The 26,504-nt window shown below is 37.9% G+C and overlaps 1 protein-coding gene across 3 annotated transcripts; it reads right to left on the reverse strand.

The window, feature by feature from the left end:
* LOC105391321 (KAT8 regulatory NSL complex subunit 1) lies at positions 1-26,468 on the reverse strand. 3 transcript variants are annotated; one of them, XM_048629546.1, is made up of 12 exons: positions 26,222-26,468; positions 24,572-24,650; positions 21,275-22,320; positions 19,583-19,709; positions 16,757-16,953; positions 15,539-15,690; positions 10,131-10,268; positions 9,481-9,571; positions 8,912-9,052; positions 8,541-8,634; positions 8,085-8,252; positions 1-2,556 (listed from the first exon to the last, which is right to left on the reverse strand). In XM_048629546.1, the coding sequence occupies exons 3-12, from the start codon at positions 22,093-22,095 to the stop codon at positions 2,290-2,292; spliced, it is 2,196 nt and encodes a 731-aa protein (XP_048485503.1). In that variant the 5' UTR covers positions 22,096-22,320; positions 24,572-24,650; positions 26,222-26,468; the 3' UTR covers positions 1-2,289. The 3 variants fall into 3 exon arrangements, with proteins under 3 accessions (XP_048485503.1, XP_048485502.1, XP_048485501.1); XM_048629545.1 differs by lacking the exons at positions 15,539-15,690; positions 24,572-24,650; positions 26,222-26,468 and adding exons at positions 10,673-10,825; positions 22,457-22,924 and having other exon boundaries at positions 16,758-16,953; XM_048629544.1 differs by lacking the exons at positions 24,572-24,650; positions 26,222-26,468 and adding an exon at positions 22,457-22,919.
* Between the last annotated feature and the right edge of the window lie 36 nt (positions 26,469-26,504).

Below are 26,504 nucleotides of genomic sequence, written 5' to 3' on the forward strand. Positions count from 1 at the left end.
AACTCTTCAATTTTAACTTTTATTCTTTATACTATACAAGACATCTGTATTTCTGAAGCGCTCTTTAAAACTTGACTCAAGTCATCATCTTAAAAAACTAAAAGTACACTTACAAACAAACAAGAAGACTTTGGCTTCTCTTAAAAATAGAAACATACTTCATTCAATTTCTGCAATCATTCGCCAGATTTTCACATCAATTATGTATGACACAAGCAAATGCGTTATTTATCCACTTCACACCATGCGTTCGTACTACACTCATGCTCGTACCTTATCTAGTAAGGTATCACATTTCCCTTGTAATCATTGTAATTAGATTTGCCGTTCTCTTAGAGAGATTCTCATTATATTGTAGCCAGTCTATTAGTTACTGCCAGTGTCCGCCCAGTATTTACACAACGCTTGGCGGCGGCGAACACCGCTCTCCCCACAGCTTTTGTAACAAGACAAACACCAGTCTCCGATGTCAACAAACAGATAACCACCATGCTGAGTGCTAGTTTTACACCGTTCGAGTAGTGACGAGTATCGAGAATTTGTATGGCGCGGGTGAGCGATCACGCGCTGGCGCTGTACTAGCTCCGCACCATACAAATTTGCGTTCGTTTTCACTACTCGATCGGTTAAGGAAAACCTACACTAGGCTCTCAGTTTGCACAAAACACTCACAAGACTCTTGCTTGCGTTGCTACAGAAAGTGTACTGTGTGGAAACACCCTTACATCTAAAATCTTAACAACACAATAATTATTTTTACACACGTATCCTCGACACTTATTTAGCCGAAAAATACTAGTTATTTATTATAGTGAACAAACTAGACATGTTTCTGAATAGATACTTAACTAATACATTGGTATTTGTTATGCAGCGTTATGTACTTATTTAAATCAATACACATAGTATTAAATAATAACAAAGGTTTTTGTGGGAATGTAAATTAAATGTAGCACACTGGTTTGATCAGAATACATTTTATACAAAATGTTTATAGGATTAACAGCCGTTAATATTACCTTCACACATATATTTACATCCACATAAGAAGTAATGAAATCTTTTACGATGGTTATTATCTTACAAATAGTAAAGCTTTACACTTTTGGACTTGAACATTAAGTTACAATACTTCATTTAACTCTACATAAACAATATTTGTCAAACCAAAACGACCAGTAAAATAAAATATACCCGACCAACATTACATAGAGTAACGCAAATTAATAAAAGTTTATTTTAACTTACTTCATAAAGCATTCATATCATATTAATTAGTTTACAAAATACAATACATATTCCAATTTAATGTGTATCTAAATTTAGAAAATACTTATTCTCTTACCCTTGAACAGTTAAATTATGTTTAGGATATTTTATAATAATGTATCTTGAAATACATTATTATCAAGGAAATTATGTTTATATTATAGTAAGACACAAGATATGGCTTATTTTAGGCCTTACATATTATGAAATTAATGTTTATAAGATGTACATAAAGACAATAAGCCCAATTAATATCTCTGAATTATTTACAGGCATGCGAAAATAGTATAAATAGTATTTGTTCATGGTAAAGTAGGTAAACATTTTGTTAACATTACGCACTGGGATGGGTTCATACACACGGGGGTAGTTACATCACTGCTTGTTATGATTAATCATTAGCATAATAACATTACCTAAACCACAAATTTTAAAATATACCTACTCATAAAGAGTATATTTTGGCAACACCAGCAAAGAATCAATGAGAATTTTCCAAATTTTTGAACACACTATTGCGTATACTTTCACCATCAACCAACCCAACATTACCGGAACCGCAAGGACTGTAGCAACCCTGTTTAATTAGTTTTGTGTGTTACTTTGGATTTTAATACACTGGCGAACAATATTAATGGTTTTACAAAAAATACTACTGAATCAATTTATATACAATTAACATTTTGGGTCTCCTTTACTCTAGGTCACTCAGAGCCTCAAATTTCTATATCCACCAGAGATATGCAAGGCAATACTAAACAATGTCATAATAATTGTCATATTATTATGATATTTTATCTTCTTAGCTTTGATCAAACACACGACTCACCTTACTAATCTCTGGTATATAGAGTTACTACCCGATAAGTGTGCATGTCTAAAATGTATGTATTTGCATCACTTGTGTTTACAAGCTACTTTCAGACAAGCACATCTATCCGACCAAACTCTAGACACAAACCCAACATCACAATAGCACAGTCACACTTCACTTCACTATCCTCACTACGCACCACCATCTCATCTGTACGCGTGGCTTTTCCGTCTCTCCCCTTTCTCCCTCATGGGGTCCCACTCCACATCATCAGGGTCATCGCCCTCGAAGACTAGCGGCGACATCGGTGACAGCGACAGTGACTCCATGTCTTCGTCGTGGTCGTTGTCGTTGTTAGTCGGGGTGGAGGGTTCAGGCGACGCGTGGCGGTGCCCGTCCGGCATGGCCGACAGCATGTCCGTGTAGGTCGTGTCCGGCAGCGGGAACTGGCGCGGCGAGTAGGGTTTTACTGTCTGGAATTTGGAGACGGTGGTGTTAGAGATTGTTGTGGTTAGGAGATCGAGTAGCTGTTCGGACGCTACTTGTAATGGGTAAACTCGTGACTGTTCTGTCAGGGGACTTCTTATATGAAACAATAAGTCGTGCTACATGCGAGACCGTTGTGTGGTCTATGCCTGTACACTTGCCTCATTTGGCGTGGTCGGCTAATTTACCCCGTTTTATGATATAGCTCGCTCAGTAAGTTAGTTATTAATAAGCTATCGACGCCATTGGTATGATGACGCTCAGTCGTTATTCGTCTATTTAGCAGTGATGTCGTTCTTTAGTGAAAATTATGTCCTTTGTACAGTCCATCAAATCAAAATATTTATTTGTAAACATCGGTGGTTACAATAAATATCTTATGACTCGGGTTTCGTGCAGAACGTTTGTCGTCGGCTGCCAGCGGACCTTATAACCGCTCCCACTCATTTATTACGGACAATTGTGATTGGTGAACTTTTACATTTTAACAAGACTATTTGCATAGTGAGCTGTGTGTGTTTTTTATCAAGTAAATATAACGCCAGGCCTGGCAAGAAGAACTCTTCTCGGAAGACGGAGCGGCCATTGACCACGTGTACAGGTTGGTGAATTGTTCTTATCCCAATTTAATAAGGGTGCCCAATAACTATACGTGTGAGTTTAGGAAAGCTAGGACCAGTCCTTACTTAAAAATACAGTCCACTTATCTGCGCCAACATAAATTATTGGTGATAAATAAATGTCTCAGTTCGCGTTCGTCACCCGTACGGACTAGTCGTGTTTTATCGCACTCTTTGCTACTATTCGTAAACAACTAAACAACCAGTTTTTTGCCGTGCTAGTAGTGATGGGAAATAACACAATCGGCAAATTTGTCGATAAGTCATGGATAAATTCCTAACAAGGACGGCCTCAAGTCCTAACCTGAGCAAGCGGCCTAGAGATGACTACACCGAGCCATGGCAGATCCCGAAGCGTCCTGCCATCCAGAAAGGTACGACAAACTCTCCTAAGTTACCAACCAGCAATCGCTTCAGCGGCTTGCCCAGCGAAAAAGAGGACCTTATGTCTGAGCCTCTTCGTAAGGCTATAGCACCAAGGAAGAAAGCTGGTCAAATACCCCCTATTGTTATAAGCATCCAGGAAAATTGGACACACCAAACTATCCAGGATCTCATTGCAAAGTTCGATAAAAACTTTCATTTACAATATAAAGGGAACAATAAAGTCGCCGTACACTGCTACAATGCAGAGTGTCATCGTCTTGTAAAAGAAGGACTTTTGCAAGCTAAAGTGGCCTTTCACACCTTCTCCCGCAAAGACGAGAAGTCTTATAAGGTAGTAATTAAAGGACTGCCAACTTATATGGAAGAAACTCTGCCTCAAGAACTAGCCGAAATCGGTTTTGAAGGAACTAATGTGAGAAAATTGCAATCAGCATCTAAAAATGCAAGCTCGTGTCCCCCATTCCTGGCTGAACTTCCGGCAGGTTCGGATATTGGTAAATTCCGCCAAATCAAGTATTTAGGAAATTGCGCAGTTGAGATCAAACGTTTTAAAAACAATACATCCCACGGTACGCAGTGTTACAGATGCCAGGGCTTCGGCCATGTCTCTCGAAATTGCAATCTGCCAGCTAGATGCGTCAAATGTTGCGAACCCCATAGCTCAAGAGAATGTACAAAAAAGGAAAAAGTTAATCCAGTGCGTTGCTGCAACTGTCTCAATGAACACGCTGCCAGCTATCGTCAATGCCCTGAGCGCCAAAAGTACCTTGAACTCCTTAAAAAGAGACGAAATGTTACATCCTCAAAGCCACTAAAAATTAGTAAGAAACCTCCAGCAACCGATGACCCGAAAGCATGGCCATCCCTCCGGAAGGTAGTTCCAAACACTGATGATCTTCGTGATCCAGCTCCAGTTCCATCCCAACCGGAACAATCCCAAACCTATGTAACCGATAACAGCACAATGGAAATGCTAGAAATCCTAACGGTCATCAAGGGTATCAAGAAGGAATTCACAAATTGCAGTTCAATGCTCGATAAAGTGTTTCTAGTACTTAAACATCTTGGACAATATGTCTAAGGCACATGATTTACGTATTATTTATTGGAACGCCGACGGTATTCGTAGCAGGCAGCATGAATTAATTAATCTAGCACTTAGTGATCTATCCGTGGACCTAATCATTGTCTGTGAAACGCGATTAACTGAACGTCTTTCTTTTAACATCCCTGGATTTATATGCCATCGCCTTGATAAACACACCAGTGGCAAAGGACAGGGTGTCATTATTCTTGTCAAATCAGATATTAATCACTCACGGTTACAGACACCATCTACTGTTCATCTTGAGTGTATTGGCATAAAACTACACATTAATGGATTCGAATCTTCAGTGTTTTCTGTTTATCAGTCCCCAAATCTGCCATTAATTACCTCCGATATTGATAGTGTTTTAAAGGCAGAGCCAGGTCCATTACTTATTATGGGCGATTTTAATGCGAAACACCCATACTGGTTCCCTAAAGGCCCCATGAATCGACATGGCAGGTTACTGTTCGAGCACATGATAGCTAATGATTATCAAATACACGCACCTCCAACACCTACTCTAGTACATTATAGACATGATACTTCCCCTTCATTACCCGACTTATTGCTCTCACGCGATGCCCATAACCTAATTGACATACAGACCATCCCATCTTTATCGTCTAACCATTTACCAGTTTTTGTTCGTTTTGGAGTCTCATTTGTTCGTAATAAAATCACCAAATACAATTACGCCAAAGCAAACTGGAAGGACTACAGAAATTGTCTGAATAATAACATAATCCTCTCGTCACATGTGTTTAAAACCACAACTGAAATCGATTCTGCGATTGACCACCTTAACGCAAGCATTCTACAGGCTAGAGACGAAAACGTACCCATTGCTATTGTTAACCCACCCACTCTCAAAACACTACCTAGGAATATCAAAAGGTTAATTAAAACTAAAAATCACCTACGAAGGCTAGACCATAATGAACCTAACTCAGAACACCGTAAAATACTCAGATATAAAATAAATCAACTACAAGCCACCATAAACATAGAAATAAAAAAATACAATGATAAAATATGGTCAGATAGAATGAAAAAGGTTGATAACCCGAACTCGGATTTATGGAGAATAGTAAAAAGTTTAAAAATGCAGTCCAATACCATTCCCCCCCTTAAACGCGGAGATGGTACTTTCACAAAAACTCCTAAGGAGCAGTCGGAAGAACTTGCCTCCTCCTTTTCTCAAAATATGAGTTTAACTCACAACTGGTCTAGTGAAGCAGAGAATGAGGTAACCTCGTCTATCACAGCTTTAAATGGCAGTGAGGATCGCGAGGCGCTCACTACCCCAGTACGCCCGCAAGAGGTAGTTAAATTGATTCGCAAACTCAAATTGAGAAAAGCTCCAGGTTACGATGATATTAATAACTCCGCTATAAAAAATCTACCCCAAAAAGCGATTGTCCTCGTCACCAAAATATTTAATTCATGCTTAGCGTTAAATTACTTTCCTTTAAGTTGGAAAACTGCGAAGATGATTGCGATTAAAAAGCCAGGCAAGGAAGACTCATCTCCCTCGGGATATCGCCCTATCAGCCTTCTTCCAACTCTAGGAAAGCTGTTTGAAGAAATTATTTACTGCCGCCTCCTCAAAGCAACCAAAAACCATCTGATTGAGGAACAATTTGGCTTCCGTAGTTGCCACTCGACAACCCAACAGCTGGCACGCGTTGCGGAACATGCTTCTCATCAACTTAACCTAAACCAGTCGACTGGAATGTTTCTCCTAGACGTAGAAAAGGCCTTCGATACTGTTTGGCACCAAGGGCTTATTCACAAGTTAATAAAACTCCGGGTTCCATTTCCACTTGTAAATCTAATCCAGTCGTATCTTAATAAGAGAAGTTTCTTTGTTTATGTTAATGGCACTCAGTCGGAACTTCATTCCATCCCTGCCGGAGTCCCCCAAGGGTCCATTCTCGGGCCGTACCTCTTCCTCATTTTTCTAAATGACATGCCTAAGCAGCCCCGCACTAACTTGGCATGTTTTGCCGACGACACAGCATGCTTTACATCATCGGATGACGTTGACCTCATCATTGATAGACTGCAACTTTCAATAGACCTCATCTATAATTTCTTTACTATCTGGAAATTGAAACTGAACGAAGCAAAAACTGAAGCAATCCTTTTTACTAGACGGCGAGAGCTTCCATGTCGTAGTCTTAAAATAAATGCCCATCCCATTGAATGGAAAAAAACGGTCAAGTACTTAGGGGTAGTGCTTGACCATAAACTCAACTGGACCCATCATGTAGCCCACATACGAACTAAAGGTATCAAAGCACTCAATGCCCTCAGCCCAGTGCTTAATAGAAAATGTCCTCTCAGTTCCACCACGAAACTAAATATTTACACGACTTTGATTAGACCCACAATATCCTACGCTTGCCCTGTATGGAGCAGTACCTGTCAGTCCAACCATAAAAAATTACAAGTTGTACAAAACAAAGCCCTTAAGATAGCATACAATTGTCCGTATCGTACAAATTTAAAACAATTACACAAAATAATTAAGTTTCCCTCTTTACTCGAGTATATTCTAAAATTAACACGTAACTTTTACTTATTTAAAAATCCTAACCACTTCAACACTTTAATCGCTGCAATTGGTTTAAGCCGATTACATAATTTGAGTTATGCCGACAGGTATAAAACTTACAAGCTACCCCATCACTACGTGCTTAGCGATGACGCTTGAGTCACCGCGCGACCGTCTTGCTGCCCGCTGCAAATATCGCCCTTATGTTCAAGCGCACAGTGCGCGGCCGGCACATTCGCCCGAGCCGGGCGTGATTTGTGAATTTACCCACAATATTTTTTACATTATGTACCGAGCTAGCATGATTAAAACTGAACTTTTATGTTAATGTTATAAACATTATTGTTAGGTACCTAATTAAAGATTTCGTTCTTATTAGGTGTTAACTGTCACAATACTTATGTTGTTAATATACACTACACTAAAGTGTGTATCTGTAGATGAAAACATCAAACTCACCTTATACTTACGTATTAGAAAAAAATATATATATTTATGTTATTTAATTAGTTGTTTATGCAATATTGTTTATATAGGCATTGTCTTGTCTGAAAAAACATTCCGCTTAAAGTAGTTTCTTCTAGGATAAAAACTAACACTAGAAAGTAAGCAAGCTGTGTAACTAACTTTATGTACAAATAAAGACCTTTTCAAATCAATCAATCAAATAAATATCTTATACTAATCCATATAATGTGCTCCATGATTTGCGCAAATTAATGGCTTAAAAATTTATAGATAAATATATTAGTGGACACACCTAATATACAAGTAAGTTAGTTAGTAATCTGTGTATACAGTAGAAATTGATAAATATTTTAATAATTTTAAATTAAATTGATAAGTTATATAAAAGCTCACCTCATGCGGCACCAGCGGCAACACAGGCGCCGGCGCGGGCGGCGGCGCGTCCCCCTCCGTGCCGGCGTGCGCGCGGCGCGACCGCTGCTTCTGCAGGAAGCGGCTGCGTTCAGACACTTCAGAGCGGATGTGGCGCGCCTTGACCGCCGCGTCCGATATGTCCTCGTCCTGGGAATTAAGTTGTAGTTATTGGTAAGCTTTCCACTCAGACTGCACTTGAAAGTCGCTGCGGCGTCTACTACTACGGCGATAGACAGTTCTCTTTCAAATCTTATCTTGTTGCATGTCACATTATTGATTTGTACTATAATAATAGTGGTATTGATGCTGTTATTATTATTATTTCACTTAATGCTAAAAGCATTTTCTACCAGTGTTATGTACTTTTTGGGCAAATAAATTAAATTACGTGTCTATGTTTATCGCTAGTCTGTAAAATTTTGTACAAAATCATACCTCGCTATCCGACAAGCTGTGTCGGTAGTAGTTGTAGTGTTCCTTCGAGACGCCGTTGTTAAGCGGCTCCTCAGGGACCTCCATCACGCGCCATCTGGAAATACAATAAATAAAATAAAATAATTGGTTAAGTACAAAAATACAGTCAAGACCCCTTCCTTAGATTGAAACAAGTGTATCCTATCTATACAACATGCAACCCAAAGGAGTTAAGCACATACTACATGAGGCCCATTTCACACGTGGTGAGTATGTAGTTAGAGGCTCATTGACAACCGAATGGTTAGTGAGTACTGACCGTACTGCTATGCCGAAGGTTCAGATATTTGTACGCGATTCTTGGGTGTGACTTTAATACAATGGCTACATACTTGGGCGTGATGATCTCCTTGTAGAGCAGTATCTCGGGGCGCGTGTTGGCGGCGACGCTCTGCGGGATCACGATGTTGTCGATGTCGTAGGCGGAGTGCGGGCGCGCGCGCGACTCTGTGCTGGCTCGGGGCCGCGGCGTGCTGGGAATACGAAGAGATATATTAAAATATCATTTCAAACTTTTAGACGTCTATGACGTTCGTGATAAGAACAATTTTATAGTCCAGTTGGCAAAAATCAACACCATTTTAATTCCTATTTTGCAATTCAATCAAAAGGGATGACTCATTTAAAGTAAGCGTCCACCTTTCGGCATCTTACGCAACGGAGGCATCCCATTCAGTTTACTTTAACATTGCGACACATGTAGGTACCTAAACATGTTATCCCTTACTAGGCATAAGCTATATGGTTAAGTAAAGATCCCATGAAAAGATAAACGTGATCGATCAGTAAAGTTAATGAACTATAGCTGTTGATACTAAAAGAAAACTTCTAACCACGTAACAACACCCTCAGCTAGGGTACAAACAATGACAACAAAGAAGCTAAATCTAAATGTATTTACCGTTCGTGGCTGGAGGCGGCGTCGTCGTCCGCGTGCAATCGCTCGCGTTCTCGCAGCTTGCGCGACAGCGGCGGCCGCCCGCGCTTCAACCCTGCAATTACGAAAATATTCAACATAAGAGTTTCGTCTATAAACCTTATCATTAAATAAAATTATCTATCGAATTGTCTGCGTCACAAATCTGCTTTGTTGTAGCTTGATGAGGCGATTTGTGAAGCAACTAGCACCCATGTAAATGGGGCATCTATGTGGTGGAAACTGAACATGTGGGGTGGCGGCATGGTAGTGGCTGGATGAGGAAGGCCGAGGACAAAGTATTGTGGCGCTGCTTGGGAGATGCCTATGGCCAGCAGTGGAAGACTATGAGCTGATGATCACAGCGTAAACCAAAAGTAGCTTTTCACGGTTCCCTGTATCTATGTATCAATTATACATACGTATGCAACTTTAAAACTACACAACGGATTTTGATTTGGTTTTTTAATAGATAGAGTGATTTATTTGAGAAGGAATCAAACAAATTTTATAAGAACTATACATGTATATAACCCACATCCGATACATACAAAAACTACCCTTATACGAATGTAATATGGGTTCTGTGAGATGTCTTTCTCCGTGGAATTGGATATAATCTAAGTAACACTCACGTCGCACAGGCGGGTCAGGCGGCGGCGGGCGGCGCGGGGGGCGGGCGGGGGCTCGCTGCGGCCGCCCCGCCCGCCAGGCACGGGAACGGAACCACGCGCGGGACGATAGCGCCGAGAGATGCATGGACGGGGATATGTCTGGAAGCGAGAGAGGGTTGAGGGTTAGATATTTGTTGGGGATTTATAAAGTGCTAGAGATATAGTAATGGGTTCGGTCATAATGAGAACTACTCTAACTTGCCAGACTGTAACATAATGGCCCCGAACTATGAGCGAATAGGTTCTTTGGCTTGAAAGCTAAGAACTTCAATTTAAGCAAAGCTAAGGGTGCTCACACATTAACACGAGATCACATCGCAAAATCTGCCACATCAATACATGAATGTAATGAAGCGTTTGCATTGAAAAACCAATAGTCACAGAATTTTACGCCGCAACGTCGCCGTCGTGTTATATCGTGTTTATGTCGCTAACACAAAGTTCTCCCAGTACGATATACAGCTATATCATTGGCCGAGCAGATTATAAGTCCTTGGCATTACCTCTAACGTCACTGAGCACGGGGTGGTGGGCCGGCTGCGCGCGAGCCAGGCGCTGCGCGGGCGGCAGGCAGCTCCACGCCGGCAGCGGCTCCAGCGACACCGGCCGCCCCGTGCACACCGCGCAGCTCTCTACTGGGTGTAGGCAGCCGCATCGTGTTTAGTATGATATTTTATTATTATTATAAGCCTTTTATTAATCTGATAACAATTATATTTACATTAGTACGTGAACTTTAATTGTTTCATGCAATTAGTTTTACAATATAAATTTCAGTTGCATTGAGAATTTAACAATCATTATTTCATGCAATTAATTAATTATAATTATATAATACAAAATGTAATAACAATTTAATAACATCAGTATAAATAAATATTACATGCACTTAAATAACAATTTGTTTTATTTTGCACTTTAATTATACAATTGATTTAATTTGTGTAGGTACTTATTAATGACATTGTTTATTGTTCAATTTGATTTAATTAATTATTTAATAAAGACATTATTATTTATTATGTTATGTCATCAGCTTGCCTCTCGGCATAGGCCTCCCCTAGAGCCCTCCATTTTCTTCTATCCATTGCAGTTCTCCTCCACAATGGTCCAGCAACTTCTTTTATGTCATCTTCCCATCTTTTCCGTGGTCTGCCTCTACTTCTTTTTCCTTCTCTGGGATACCACATTGTAAGTTTTCTGGACCATTTCTCTATTGGACTTCTTAGCATGTGACCGACCCATTTCCATTTCAGTTTCCTGACTGTGTGTATTATGTCTTTTACTTTTGTTGTTTTCCTTATAGTCTCCAGTCTCATTTTGTCAGCTAGTTTTACACTCAGCATACTCCGCTCCATTTTACTCTGGCATACCTTTAGTTGTCTGACGTGGTTGTTGGTCAGAGCCCATGTTTGGCAGCCATATGTCAGGCATGGCAATATACATGAGTCAAAAACTTTTCGTTTTTCTTTTATACCAATTTCAGGATTTTTCATTACTTCTTTTAATGACCAAAAGCGTTTCCATCCACTATTTATTCTATTTTCTATCTCTTTTTGCATTTGATCTACTGGAGATATAATTTGACCCAGATATGAGTATTCATCCACATATTCAATTTTGCAGTTGTTCACTATTATATCAGTTTTTTCATGGTTGCTCATAATTTTTGTCTTAGCGGTGTTCATGGTTAGGCCAACTTTTTTACTTTCAACTGTTAATTCCTGCATCATTGTTTGTAGATCTTTGGGATTGTCGCTTAGTAAGATTAGGTCATCAGCGAATCTAAGGTGGTTTAATTTTTCCCCATTGATGTTGAGCCCATAAGTATCCCACTGTAGTTTTCTAAATATGTGCTCCAGAACAGCTGAAAATAGTTTTGGGGAGAGTGGGTCGCCCTGTCTTACACCTTTCTTGACCTGAAATTCTTCACCTTCCCGTTCTGTTTTGACCTTGGCTGTTGAATGTTTGTAAATTTCTTTTACTAGTCTTATGTACTTGTCCTGTAATCCTTGTGTTCTTAGGGCATTCCAAAGTTGTGTATGCTTAATTGAATCAAAAGCCTTATTGTAGTCGATGAATGATAGGTAGATGTTTAAGTTAAATTCTGAGCATTTTTCAATAATCTGTTTGATGGTGTGAATATGATCAATGGTGGAGAAGTCGCTTCTGAATCCAGCTTGTTCAATTGGCTGGTTTTCGTCGAGAATTTTAGTTATGCGGTTCAAAATAATTTTGGAGAATACTTTGTAAAGATTCAGTATGAGACTAATTGGTCTGTAATTGTTAATGTTGTCCTTGTCGCCCTTTTTATGCAGAAGTATGATAGTTGATTTGGACCATTGCATTGGTATTCTTTCTTTTCTCAGTATTTCGTTGAACAGATCAGTGATTGTTCCTATTACACTCTCTGCACATCCTTTAATAATTTCATTTGATATTTTGTCTTCTCCTGGCGCTTTATCACTTTTAAGTGACATGATTGCCGCAATCACTTCACTCTCCATTATTTCCGGGATATCGTCTGTGCTGTCTTCATCAAAATCGTCACCCTGAGGCAGAATCATTTCATCGTCATCATCGTATAGTTTCTTAAAAAATTCTGTCGCTGTATATGTTATGGCACTTCTTTGAGTTTGTTTTTTACTTGATTTTAGTTCTTTTAAGTTTGGAATCCAATTAGAAAATTCAGCTAGTTCTTTAAGAGCCTTTTTTATGCCGCCTGTTCTGCTAATATGGTACTGTATCATTTGTTTTCTGACAAGTTTCCTGTGTTTCTTTATGTTTACGTTGATACTTTTACTTATTTCCGATATTCTTACCCTGTTCTGTCTTCTATCTTTTAGTAAGATTTTCCTGGCGTTGATAAGTTCTCTGGCAGTTTGGCCAATGTTATCTTTCTTTTTTGTGCTACAGGAGATTAGGTTGGCTGTCTCTTTTAGTTGTTTCTCTAATGTGTTATATTTCTCTTGTATAGAATAATCAGGATCTATATTGGCTAACTTATCTTTTAGAATACTTAGTATATTCTTTGGAAGAGGCAGAGGCACTGGTCTATTTATTTGATGAATATGTTTTCTTGATTTGTGTGGTGTTTTGAGGTGAATTTTACCACGGACCATACGGTGGTTTGTATTAAAGTTTAACTGATTAACTGTATCTATATCTTTGAAGTATTCTGGTTTGTTGGTAAGTATAAAATCAATTTCATTGTGGACTTTTCCGTCAGGAGATTCCCATGTCCATTTTCTATTTTTCTTTTTCTTATAAAAGGTGTTCATAATACTTAAATTGTGTGACAGTGCTAAATTGATGCATCTCTGGCCATTATTGTTTCTTTTTCCTGTGGAAAAGGAACCTATGGTTCTATCTTCGTTTTTGCGTTTGTTACCTATTTGGCCATTGAAATCGCCCATGACAATTATAATTTTGTGTGCTTTTTCCAGTGTCTGCTCCAGATCTCTGTAAAACATATCTTTTTCCTCACTTGATGCTACTTCGGTTGGAGAATAAACTTGCAGTATTGAAATTGGATCGTATCCGGGTAATTTCATGTTTACTTGAGCAATTCTTTCTGAAATTCCAATAAATTCGTCAATGTACTCAGAGAGACCCCTTTCTATCAGGAACCCGACACCATACATTCCTTGTGTTTTTCCAATGTGGTATAGTATATAATTGTCATGTTGTTCTATTATTTCTCCTTGTCTTCTAATTTCACTGAGTCCTAGTATATTCCATTTAATTGTTCCTAGAGCTTGTTCTAATTCTTTCAGTGATTCATCTGTTCTTAATGTTCTTACATTTAAAGTTGCAATGCAAATGTGGTGTCTACTGTCCTCTTTCAAGTTGGGGCTTTTATTCAAGTATGGTTCTAGGGGGTATTGGTCGTTCTCCCCACGGGGACCAGCCGGATTGGGGAAATTAATGTTTGTCTCAGTGTAATTTTCTGTCTTTAGTTCTTCACTATGATTGCTTGTTGCTCTTAGTTTTTTGAGTTCATGTAGGATTTTGAGCGCATGACAGCAAAAGCATCTGTTTTTGATACCTTAGCGACGGGGTCGCGGACCTCTTGGTTGATAGGTTGGTTATTTTGTATGGGAGATATAGGCAACGGTCTTTTGTTGGACTGTTCTTTGTTACTCTCCTTGATTACCAGTTTATCATAGCTCAGGTATGCATATTTCCCTTTTTGTCTTTCTTCTAGCATTTGAGCTTTCAGAGATTTCCTCAACTCCAGCACATCCTTGGGGTAGTTTTCTGTGATGTGCAACTTTTTTGATATCCTATTTCGTTTCAATATTTCTTTTTTTGTTTGCATGCTGACGAGTTTTACTAGTATTGGACGTTTCTGTTTGTTAATATTACCAATACGCTGGATTTCATCAATGCTTCCGGTGCCAATATTTATGTTGGTGGCTTTTAGGAGGTTAATTATTTTATCTTCTAAATTCTCGTGCTCTTCCTCAGCTATGCCATGTATCAACAGGTGTTTTTTCCTAATTTCCTTCTCTGTTTGCTTAATTTTTTCTTCCATTGTTTTTATTTTTTCTTTCAGGTTTTTATTTTCTTCTTCTATTCCCGCAAGCCTGCCTTCGAGCGCAGATTTTATATTTTCGGTAACATTTGCGGTGATTACATCCGTCTGTTTTTCGTTTTCTTCTCTTAGCATTTTTCTTAGTAATTTCGATAGCTGTTCTTCATTCATATTTTAAGTGTTTTGTTTAAATTTTTAGTTGGAATTATTGGTTTCAACGAGGGTTGTGATGCTGGTTACTATTTGCTGGTTAGGCTGGCATTAGCATCAAGTTATTGGTTCACATAAATCGGAAAGAGTTGTTGTTCAAAGGTTTTGAGGTTATGTGGAATGCACCGGTAGAAATATCGTGATTTGCACTGAAATATCACTTTATAGCACTAATGTCGCTTTTATCTATTGATTTTTGGTGTTTTTAGACACAGATCGCTTGTATTTACTAAATAAATAAAACTATTTTTAAGAGCACACTGTTCGTTGTTGACAGTTTTTTTTTTTTTTTTTTTTTTTTTTTTTTTTTTTTTTTTTTTTTTTTTTTTTTTTATGATATACAACACATATATCATTGACCGAAATGGAAGTAGAAAAACAGAAGGAAGGAATCTCGCAAAGTAAAAAATGAGGCACAGCAATAACAGCGGCGGACTGACTCACTTTGAGTGAGAATGTGTGTGTGTCGGGGTCGTCGCAACAATGAAATCGACTTACTTTGGGTGCCTCACTTTTTAGTTAGCGAGATTCCTTCCGTCTTTTTTTCTACTTCCATGGCTGACACACGTCGCTCATTCCTACCGTACGGTGCCTTGTACATACAACACACAAGACACATTACCTCTGACGTCACTGAGCACGGGGTGGTGGGCCGGCTGCGCGCGAGCCAGGCGCTGCGCGGGCGGCAGGCAGCTCCACGCCGGCAGCGGCTCTAGCGACACCGGCCGCCCCGTGCACACCGCGCAGCTCTCTACTGGGTGCAGGCAGCTGCATCTGTGGGTAGAAGGGGTTATGGTTTGTGAAACTACAGGTAGAATAAATAGATTAAGTAGTAACTAGTAAGTATTTGTAGGTTCTTACGTTTATTTTAATTTCTAATGAAAACACTCACTAAGATTGTTTACCTTTTAAGGCAAGTATCAAAAAAGCAGGATGCATGCTAGTATTTTTCGTAAAAATTTATACAACCTTTTTCCGCGAAAGTGAAAACATCCAATAAATTCGCAAAATATTTACTCCAATAAATTACAGTAAACCAATAATATGTATTTTAATTAATAAATAATAATAATAATCTCAGCATTATGGTGAGTCAGAATGCCCTTTGTTTTATAAGATACATAAACTAGCGACATGTTAGAACACGTGAATTTGATCACCCAAATGTTGTTGGATAATATTTCAGTAGTCTTGCGTAATCTCTTGAAATACTCACAGTCTCACATGTGCTACAGAACCCTTTTCTTTGTGAGTGCGTTAGTATAATAAATCCGTATCATTGATGACACCCCAATGTAAATGTGGCGCAATTTATGGACGACCCTTTTATTAGGCGCTATTTTTGAAAGTGAATGAATGAGTTTGACCTCAATAGTTGCATACATTATAAATGTATAAAATAAGGGATCGAAATAACATTGCCTACAGTCACATTTACAACTGACCAGGCACTATGGATCTATTACTTGAAGGAATTGGTAATCGCCTATTCCATTCCAACATTCAAAGGAATCTCCTTTGAATGTTGATTAAGAATGATTAATAGTTCGGCAATACTGCAGCCTCCCAAGGCACCCTTATCAAAGCAAGCTGCTTGTTATATGACAGTCTTTATACAGCTGATAATTTTATTTTTACACTGTTTTTGTTTTCGCCATTCGGCTAGTCACTTCACTAAATCTTCAGTCACTTTCGACTATAGTCGCCTGCACAAACCTATACAGATAACAATTATCTGCTCATCTAACATTTCTCATGAAGCTTTGCATTCAATTGAGCCAACCTCTACCTAACTTTACATCACTTCTTTGCAACTATATTAACAACTCCTTTCACTAACCTGACATCAGCAGGTTTAGCCGCCTTCTCCGTAGCAGTATGCAGATTATGCATCTGGAGCAGTTTCCTCTTCTTGAAGCTCTCTCTCTTGAGTGGTCGGACGCGCGCGCACGAGTCGACCTCCGCGTCGCCCGGCAGAGGCCCCTCGTAGGCCGCCGGCTCGCCCTCAAACTCTATGGTGCCTTTTGCTGAGCGCACCTGGAATGGAGAGTTGGATGGTTAGTTTGGATGTTGTTTTGGTGATAGAAGGGCTGGTTTTAAGCCGTGGTGAAATGATTAGTCAGTCACTTTAGCTCATCAGATTAGCGTCGATCACAGACTGCTTAGGATGAATGCTTGGTTAGTAAGTTAAGGTTGTATTAACCTTTAGTTCTTCATCTTCTTCTTTCATGCAAGTCACGGCTTTTGGTTATTGATAATTTATTATAATGATATAACGTCAGCTGGGACTGAAAGGCATTCATATTTCATGACATTTCATGCACAGGACCCCAAGCGAAAACTGATCCACTAATAAAGAAGGAAGAGCTTATCATAAACATATGATGAGAGTTTATCAAAAACATATGCAGTAATCAAGATAAGCCATAATTCATCACAAAAAATTGGTATCAGACTGTTGAGTTGTGGGGTCATTGAACTTATTATGAATCTTTCATTAACTCCATACCATGCTTCCTTAACCCATTTGCTGTCGCTGTACTCATTTGAATACGGCTAAATATATTTTTATTTCTAATACCCTGAGGGTAAGTTATTTTTTATTTATATTAATTTGAAAAGAGGGTACTATTATCATTTAGGTAAAAAATATATATGAGGGTATTTTAAATAAAAGTGTTATTTGGAGCAACCATATTTTATGTGTTTGAACAACAGTGCAAGTAAGTAACATTTTGCTATTTTTAAAATATTATTCATTGTGTAAATAATATTTTTAGTAATAATTTATGATAAGTTATATCAACATCTATAATTGAAGTAAAAAAATACCACTTATATTGTTTCTAACAAATTTTAGAAGAACACTTTTATTGCTGTACTCAATTGAGTACACTGGCCACTTTAGTAGTAAAAAAATACAAATTTGTTTCAGTATTCCCAAAATGAGTCACAAGATATTTTCCCATGGAAATAGCTTCAGAGGGCTTCAGAAAGCAATTGAGGCGGTTCTGGAAGATAGTCACGATGATCGTGAATATGATTTGGCGATAATACCACCCAATCCCAGTGTTGTGACTGATGAAGAGGAACAATCTGATGAAGATAAATGGTTACAAGTACGTTGCCATGGGATATCCCGGATGTAAAAAGATGGTGCACAGTAAACAAAGAGACGACTGAAGTAAAAATTCCACTTTTATTTCAAAATTACAATAAAGGGATGGATGGAGTGGATGAGCTTGATCAGTCCATATCATTATATAGGATCGGGATTCACTGCAAAAAGTGGTGGTGGGTTCTGTTTACCTATATTGGACATGGCAGTTTCAAATGCCTGGCGTTTACATGTTTTGAGCAAGGATGACCCCATGGATCAACTCTTGTTTTGACGTAGTATTGCCAGATACTATTTACGACAAGAAACTCTCAAAAGAGATCGTCCATCCTCTTCTATGGTCGAAGGAATGCCTCAAGATGGATCAGGCCACTACCCACAGAAGCTTAAAAAGCAATTAAGATGCGTGGTGTGTCATGGAAGAGTCCGATGGCAATGCAAAAAGTGTTTGAAAACAGTATGTGTTGAAAAGTCATGCTTCGAAAATTTCACACATAAGTGGCCACTGTACTCAAACAAGTACACCCCTGAAAAATTATGAAAAAAAATAAAAAAAAAAATTTTTGCTTAGTTACTCTGTTTATAGTCATGTGTTAATTAATAAAATAGATCATTTATTAAAAAAACAAAGTTCGTTTCATTTTGGTCACTAATGGGTTAATTTATTTTGGCACTTTAATCACTATGATGAATGTCGATAGTAAAAAAAACATCATAGCTTAATTTTACGACCTGTTTTACGGTTGACACAGATTCAGAATGCAACATCAAGTACTCTCTCTCTCTCTCTCTCAGCCTTCCGTAGTCCACTGTTGGACATAGGCCTCTCCTAACGATCGCCACCCCAAACGGTCACCCGCCATCTGCATCCAGCGGCTTCCCGCTACCTCAAGTACCAAGTACGTTAGTATTTAACTAGAGAAGCTGATAATGGCAAAACCGACCGACAGATTGCCTCAAAATAAAGTTGAAGTTGAAGCTGATAAATACGTAGTGAAATATGGATTTTTCACCATTACATTTCCCGGAAAATCCACAGGAAAACCTTTACAGGCGAATCACAGCCCCCGCAGAAAAGCTAGTCATAAACAAGTACAATTACATTTTTCAATTCCAATCTCGTGCCAATAGAGTTCAATGTGCCAAGCAGTTTTCAGACTTCTGATAAGATAAGCAGTTTGGGACTCGCCTATGTTACAATGTTTGCTGTGTTGAATCATCTCTCCCTTATCATATCGCAGAGGTAGGTATAATATAAGAAAGCATAAGGCCATTTTAAAAGATGCTGTTTTTTTTTATTAAAATGCAATTCTTTTTATTTACCCCATGAATGCACATTTCCATTTACATAATATTAAAAGAGATATTAGTCTTAGTCGGGTAGCCGGTAGTGATTGGATGAGGAAGGCTGAGGACAGAGTGTTGAGCCACTCCTTAGGAGGGCATGTCCAGGAGTGGATGATTATTGGCTGATGATGAATTAATTCCCCCACTGAACCTTCCATATATCTGACCAGTACAATTTTTGTGTCGCAGAGTGGAACATACCTGTCGATGAAGGTCGGCGTGCTGGCGTATCTTGTACTCGAGCTCCTGCACCTGCGCCTGCAGCCAGCCCCAGCGCGACGCGATGGACGCGCGCGCGCGCTGCCACGACCACAGTGCGCGCTTCTCACTGGAAGAATAGGGGAATGTTGGGTTAATATCGTGGAAAAGAAATAAAAATGAATTTGTGAATATGGGGTTTATGTTGTGATGGAAAACATTGTAATGGTGTTGTGACTTTGAAATTGGTTTTGGATGACTTTAAGCAGTTATTATTCTTCTTGTTGTGATGGAAAACATTGCAATGGTGTTGTGACTGTGGAATTGGTTTTGAATGACTTTAAGCAGTTATTCTTCTTCTTGTTGGTGACTAACTCAATGAGCCAAACTGGGGGCTGTTAAAGTGGTTAAATGATTGGTCTGATGCTGATTGCCCACATCTTGTCTACAGTCTAAATTACATTGTGAAACGCTTTTTTTTGGGGATAACCCGGATAACCCATGTGTTGCGGTCCTTGGACCTTGGCACCAAGTCACACAAAGTGGACTTCTACCTGACTGTTTGTGAAAGGCTTGTTTGGAAAAACAATCATTTTGGTTATTATATGCTATTTAATCATAATCACTTAGTTATTTATATTATCTAACATGGTCCAAGGCATCAAGTCACACTTATAATGAGTAATCTCTGTTTATAAAGTGTAAGTGGATGACTAATACTCAAGTTCAGTAAAATCATAATTGACATAACTTGTGTTATTATAAAAAGAGGCCTTTGGATTGTAGTGTTTGTAGATGATTGTACAATGTACAGATTTTGGCATAAAATATGGGTGCCTCATTTAGTGAGTTATGCTACTTTTCATAAATATCATATGATACATTTATGAACACAGATTTCATAATTTTCTGTAGTAAGCTAACATTTATCTATGAATGGAGCTAATCTGAGTGCTGTTACAATTATGTATCCAGCCCACCCAGAACAGTCTACAAATTAACTACAACTACTCTGAATAGCTGATCCTTTCCACTACTGTTGCTGAGGATGGCCACTCTTGAGACATCCCTCTGTACTTTTGCCACCAATTCCTATGAAACTGTCAGTCTCATAGGACAGCAATAACAATCCTTTCAACATGGATAAACTGTCTTCCAGATAAAGTGTTTGTTACAGACACACTAAGACCTACATTATGCCTCAAATGTATACCTACAACTCCAATGAATTGCTCCATTCATGAACTAATTACAGTATTGAATGTAAATAAGCACTAATAGTTGTGTGATCAATTTCTCTATCCTATTTAAAGCTACAGTAACAACCCAAAAGTATTGTGCAATATCTCTCACTCAAGTCCCAACATGTTACAAAACACCATTAGGTTTTCAAATTTAAATTCAGTCTAAATCTAGAACAAATCTGTATTATGGGCAGTCTGTTAAATATTTTTTAGAACCCCACCCCACAGACACAATACACACTATGTTATAGCTATGTCCAGGAATGATGCAAAGATTGTCATTATTTCTCATTTTTTGGAGTCTTATCAAATTTGGGTTTAAATTTGAGTAATAATTATGATAAACCACACTATAAACCATACACAAATGAGTCCCAGTCATGCTAGCATCCACAAACTTATTTTTCTGCTCTAATAGGAATAATGCAATGAAAAGTAATCAAAAACTTACATGGGCATGGGTTGTTGATGAGGATTGTTGTACACCACAGCTTCATCATTGCTCTCAGCTCCAGATGATGACAGAGTAGCATCAGAGTCCAGCTCCCGCTTCACCACAGTCAGGTGGGACCGCAGTGCCCCAGCCGTGTCCTCCAAACCAGTCAGAGTCCCTGATGGTATCCCAACAGACGCTGACTTTGAAGCATCACCCTTAGATGTCCCAGCATTGAAATATTTAGGTCCAACTACAGACCGTGATGCAGCACTGGCCTGCAAAGCGGATGTAGTCTCGATTCTCTTCAGCAATGCCTTCAAGCCATTAGTTCTTCCACTGCCATCTTTACGGGCACCTCTCACACACTTATCAAACGTCTGGGCTACTTCCTCAGACACTCTCTTCCCAATAGCTTGGGCTTGCAGTATTCGCAGCCTCCTTTGTAGAAATGCACAGCGCCGCTCAAGGCGGGCCTGTAACAGTCTTATTTTGTCCTCAGCTGCATCCCCCTCGGATTCCAATGCATCTGGCAAGTCAAACCCGCTGAGGGGGAATATGGCATCAGTATCTCCAGTAGATAGATTGTCACCACCACTCTCTAGAGTTTTGATGGCTTGGAGCAGGTCAGCGTTTCCCAGCTCACCATTTCCGAGTTCGACCAGTATCTGCTCCATCTCCTGGGAGTCTTTGACGAGGTTGGGGGCGTTGGCGAGGCCCATGTCGTCCTCGTCCATGAGGGGCACGTTGTCGACGGACGCGAGCGCCCGTCTGCGGTCCTGCGCGGAGGGCGGGGGGGGAGCGGCGTCGCGGGCAGCGTCGTGGAGCGCGGGGGCCATGCCCGCGCCAGCCCGCCCCGAGCCTCACGGCGGGTTCTCCACCCCGACCATCCCCACACTTATGTAACACAGGGGACACTAACACTACACTACACTGCACTGACACTGCTATTCACGTTCACTACGACCCGAGGGCCGGGCTCGCACATTATCCGCAAAATCAATCTCCCGCCGGCTCCATAGGCCAGCGGCGCAGACAAACCGAGTGTCGCTCGCTTCGCTTCTCTGAAAACAAAACGTATGGGGGTTTATAAGCCGGTCTCACTTTGTTCAGATAGCACTTTCACGACGCCGATTAAACAAAAACAATAAACAGACGAAAATTTAGTCATTTAGCTACAGAATTCGAAATTTGACCCACGTGATAACGAAAAAGAGTTCACTCGTCGCAGTTGCTTGTTTCTTTCTGTACAATATGAAACAGGAAATGAGGCACTTTAAACACGCATTCACAGCAATCCCACAAACTTATGGCACAAATGATGAGTTATACGGTTAAAATGTCCTCTAATGTAATGTATTATAGCTTCACCAATGATGAAATATTTAATAATAATGGCGGAACGCCTGAAAAACAATTTATCGAGTAGGAAATGTACGCTACAGCTCGCTCATCTAGACTGGCGCCCAGAACAATGAGAGCGAAAGAGACAGCTAGAACGTCCTTGAACTATAAACGCGGTAAAGTCAAATTTATAATTTTTAAACCATGTAAAACCATATTTTCAAGACTGAATACTGAGAAGCCTATAAAACTATTCAAATCTGAATTAAAGTTTCATCTAAATCTGCATATGAAAAGGATTTACGTGATAAATAACATTAAAAATATTTCAATTGATTCAGTTCCCGCCTCGCTTCCTATCAATAACGCTCCGTGTCACAGTAAATACATTTGGCCATGTTTATTATCCTATCATCTTTATTAACAATATCGTGAATATTATGTATTCGTATCGGCGCGCCTTTATCAAATATTATAAATAATAAATCTTTCGCTGTGGCTTAGATTAAATTAACAACGAAACGCATGTATGACATGCAACACAGAAGCGCATAGATTCCAAAAATGCGTGATACGAAACGCTTTTCTTTAGCTAACGCAGGATAGGCAACGTAAAAAAAATAAGGACACGTCATTGGATATTGATGTAATGACAACTTGAAGAAACAAAATTACCCGACTGACAAAAGAAAAAGGAGGGTCTGTTTGCATTTTTGGAGCTATTTATTTAAAAGATATGGCTTTTATTGCTAAGGTTTATTGAATTGATAAATTAATGAAAGTTTTAATTTGACGCACCTCTGCGTTTTGTTCATATCCAAAAAGTACCTGTTATCCTTTCCCTACTTCTAGGTTCCTATCTAGAGTTAAGGTTCAATGTTTATTCTAGTCTAGTTGAGTATAGTATTTAGTGAGTAAATGGGACACTTTGTGACAAAGTATCCCATGTACTCACTTATGACTTCTAATAGAAATATTTTATGATATTGATGATTTAAATAATAAAGTAATACCTAAGTCTAACCCATCTAACCTTAAATCTTTCAACTCTAGAGCCTGATAAATAATATGTTTACTTATGAAATTCTTACATTGAAACTCTAATACATGATTAGCTTCTAAATAACTCTTTGACAAATGTAGGTATCAAAATGAAAACCTATGACTTTGAGATGGATTGTAGTTTCTTTCTTTCTTTCTTCTTTCTAGAACTAAATATAACCTATATCAGAATCTGCATTTACATTTTTTTTAAACAAGTTACTTATTATAAAATTGTTTGTTCTGTACATGGCATTAAACATAAATTTGTTTTGATTAGGTACCTTAGTTTACTTACAAATAGAATTAAGCTATGTTTTTCTACCTACTGACCATCAAAATGTTATACTACTAAAATATAATACTAAATATAAGTTTGTTATAAGTACCTAATATATATTTTGCTATAATGTCTAGAAAAATTGTGTTAAGTACAACTTTCAACATTCTAAGGAACAAAAATATTAACATGAACATTGTATTTTTTTGCATTTGGCATAAAAATCATCAGCTTCATAGCAAATAAGTATTTTAATACAGCGAGTTGTGCAAGTTATAATATTGTTGGATATAGACCTCCCTCAAGGAATGCCACTATGATTGGGGTCCCAGTTTACCGAATCAAGTTTTGTCAATGTCCGTCTTCAAGTTCTGACGGCTACTGAATAAGTACTTGAAATTGCTGTACTTATTAATTTAGGTTGACATGAATTTCTGCTTACTTCTAATAAATAATATCAAAACAGAAAAAAATATATATTTCAGCAATTTACATGAATATTTCATGGTATTTTTTCATAAATAAATTATATTACCATAATTCTTCGCTAAAGAGCAGTTGAAAGCAGTCACTCATTGTAGGTAAGATTAATAAAGTAAGTTTCAGTAAAACTAATGAAAAGACTTTAATATAATAAATAACTTTCTTACCTTGGGCATTTTGTACCAAAATATCTTCTGCTTCTTTATTTATTTTTATCAAACTCATCTTGGGTTGGCTTGGGTCTTCCTAGAGTTAAAAGAAGAGCAGATGTTAATAAACACAGTATTCACACTAAAACAGTTTTTTTATCCTGAGTTGGGATTATTTTGGTTCTTTGACAGACTTGATTGACATAAGAAAGTGGCCAAAAATGTCAGTGTCAAAAAATCCACATTTAAACATTTAATTAAAACAAATTTATTAAAACATTTAATTAAAATGATTTTATTATTATTTTTTAAAAACCTATAAGTATTAATATTGCCTTGGTGGTATAAGATTGTTATCTAATATATTATTATTAATGGTATATTCAATTTGTATTATATAGATTTATTTTGTTTTTGTATACAGTGTTTGCGAGGCTTATAATTTTTGTTATGTATCATAGTAGCCTAAGTCCTTGTAAATAACTAGGGATATTTTATGCATGTTAGTTTAAAATCGTTTTTCTTTCTTTAAAAAGTTTTTGTATTATTTTTAAAATGTTATAGAGTTCATGTTTGTAATAGATTTCTTAGTGAGAATGTCCCAGGAGGTAAATTCGCCTAGATAATTTTATTTAATTTATAGAAATCTTACTATGTGTTTGCCTCTGTTTGTTCTCCAATAAACAAAAAAAAAAAAAAAATGAAATAAGTATGTACCTAGTAAAAGCACTTGCCTTGTGTTCAACCCTTATTCATTGCTAGCATCTAGATAGGTAACAACTAGGTATTTATGTAAATACATAAGTACCTAGGTACTTACCTAGCTGGGTAATATTAACAAAACTAGTTATTTGTTTATATGAAGTATCCATTAAACCCTTAACTTTGTACTTACTAAGAACGCTTAGTACCTATATTTATTACTTACATACCTATGTAATAATGTATATACTTATTATTAATAGTTTCTACAGATAAATAAGCATACAGCAGGATGCAAATATTTAATAAGTCTTCTTACTTATTATCTAGCTCATAATGGTATTAAATTGCTTAAATATCACAACTAACTAAGTGGGCAATATTTGGCAAATCAATAGAATTCAGTTTTAAGTAAGTCACGTACCTACTGACTAAATTTAAGTAAAATAAAAATATTTCAGATTTTAAGGATAAGTAATGGTTAAGTATAGGTCCTCCACAGTCATCAAATTTCAAATAAGTATTATGAATTTGTATATTTTTACATTAGTCAAAAGCAAAACAAGTTTATTTGCTAATTGTTAGTAAGTAGCTATGTAGTGTCTGTATGATTATATTTAAAAAACCATAATAGTCATGATCATTGATAAAATTCTGGTCCATGAACAACACAGCCATGGAACCCATAGCATGGATGAAATTACTAGATTAATAGGTAGCAAAATAACAAGGATCTACAATAGAGAAAAGTACTGGATCTGATCATAAATTTAATAACTAACATAAGTATGGGAAACTTGGCATAAACCAAAAAGTTTTTTGGAATTACTTACTTATTAAGTATGATATTTAAACTTGTATCTGTCTGCAGTAGAAATTTTGCAAAAAGTGCAGAAATTATGAAAAGTAAATTTTTGTTTCATGAATTTAAAATAATAGAGATGTACTTACTTAATGATTACTTACATTCGGTGAGTGCTTGTAAAATAATTATAGTGTTTTGAGAATAATAATTTCAAAGTTGAAAATACTGTGCTGGCTGACTGATGGAGGGAAAAGAAAGAGACTTCTCATTCTTTCTCTTTACAGGAAAGAGAAAGAAAAAGAAAGGGTGAGTGAAGAAGAGGGACAGGGTAGGGAGGGGTGGGGTAAAAATCAACACAGAGTAAAATGACAGTGACAGCCCTTTTTCGGCGGGTTGTTATTATTATAAGCAATCAGATTTTTTTACTTTTAAAACAGTTTGTTT

This window comes from Plutella xylostella, chromosome 23 (assembly GCF_932276165.1).
Source record: "Plutella xylostella chromosome 23, ilPluXylo3.1, whole genome shotgun sequence".
Classification (NCBI taxonomy): Eukaryota; Metazoa; Arthropoda; class Insecta; order Lepidoptera; family Plutellidae; genus Plutella; species Plutella xylostella.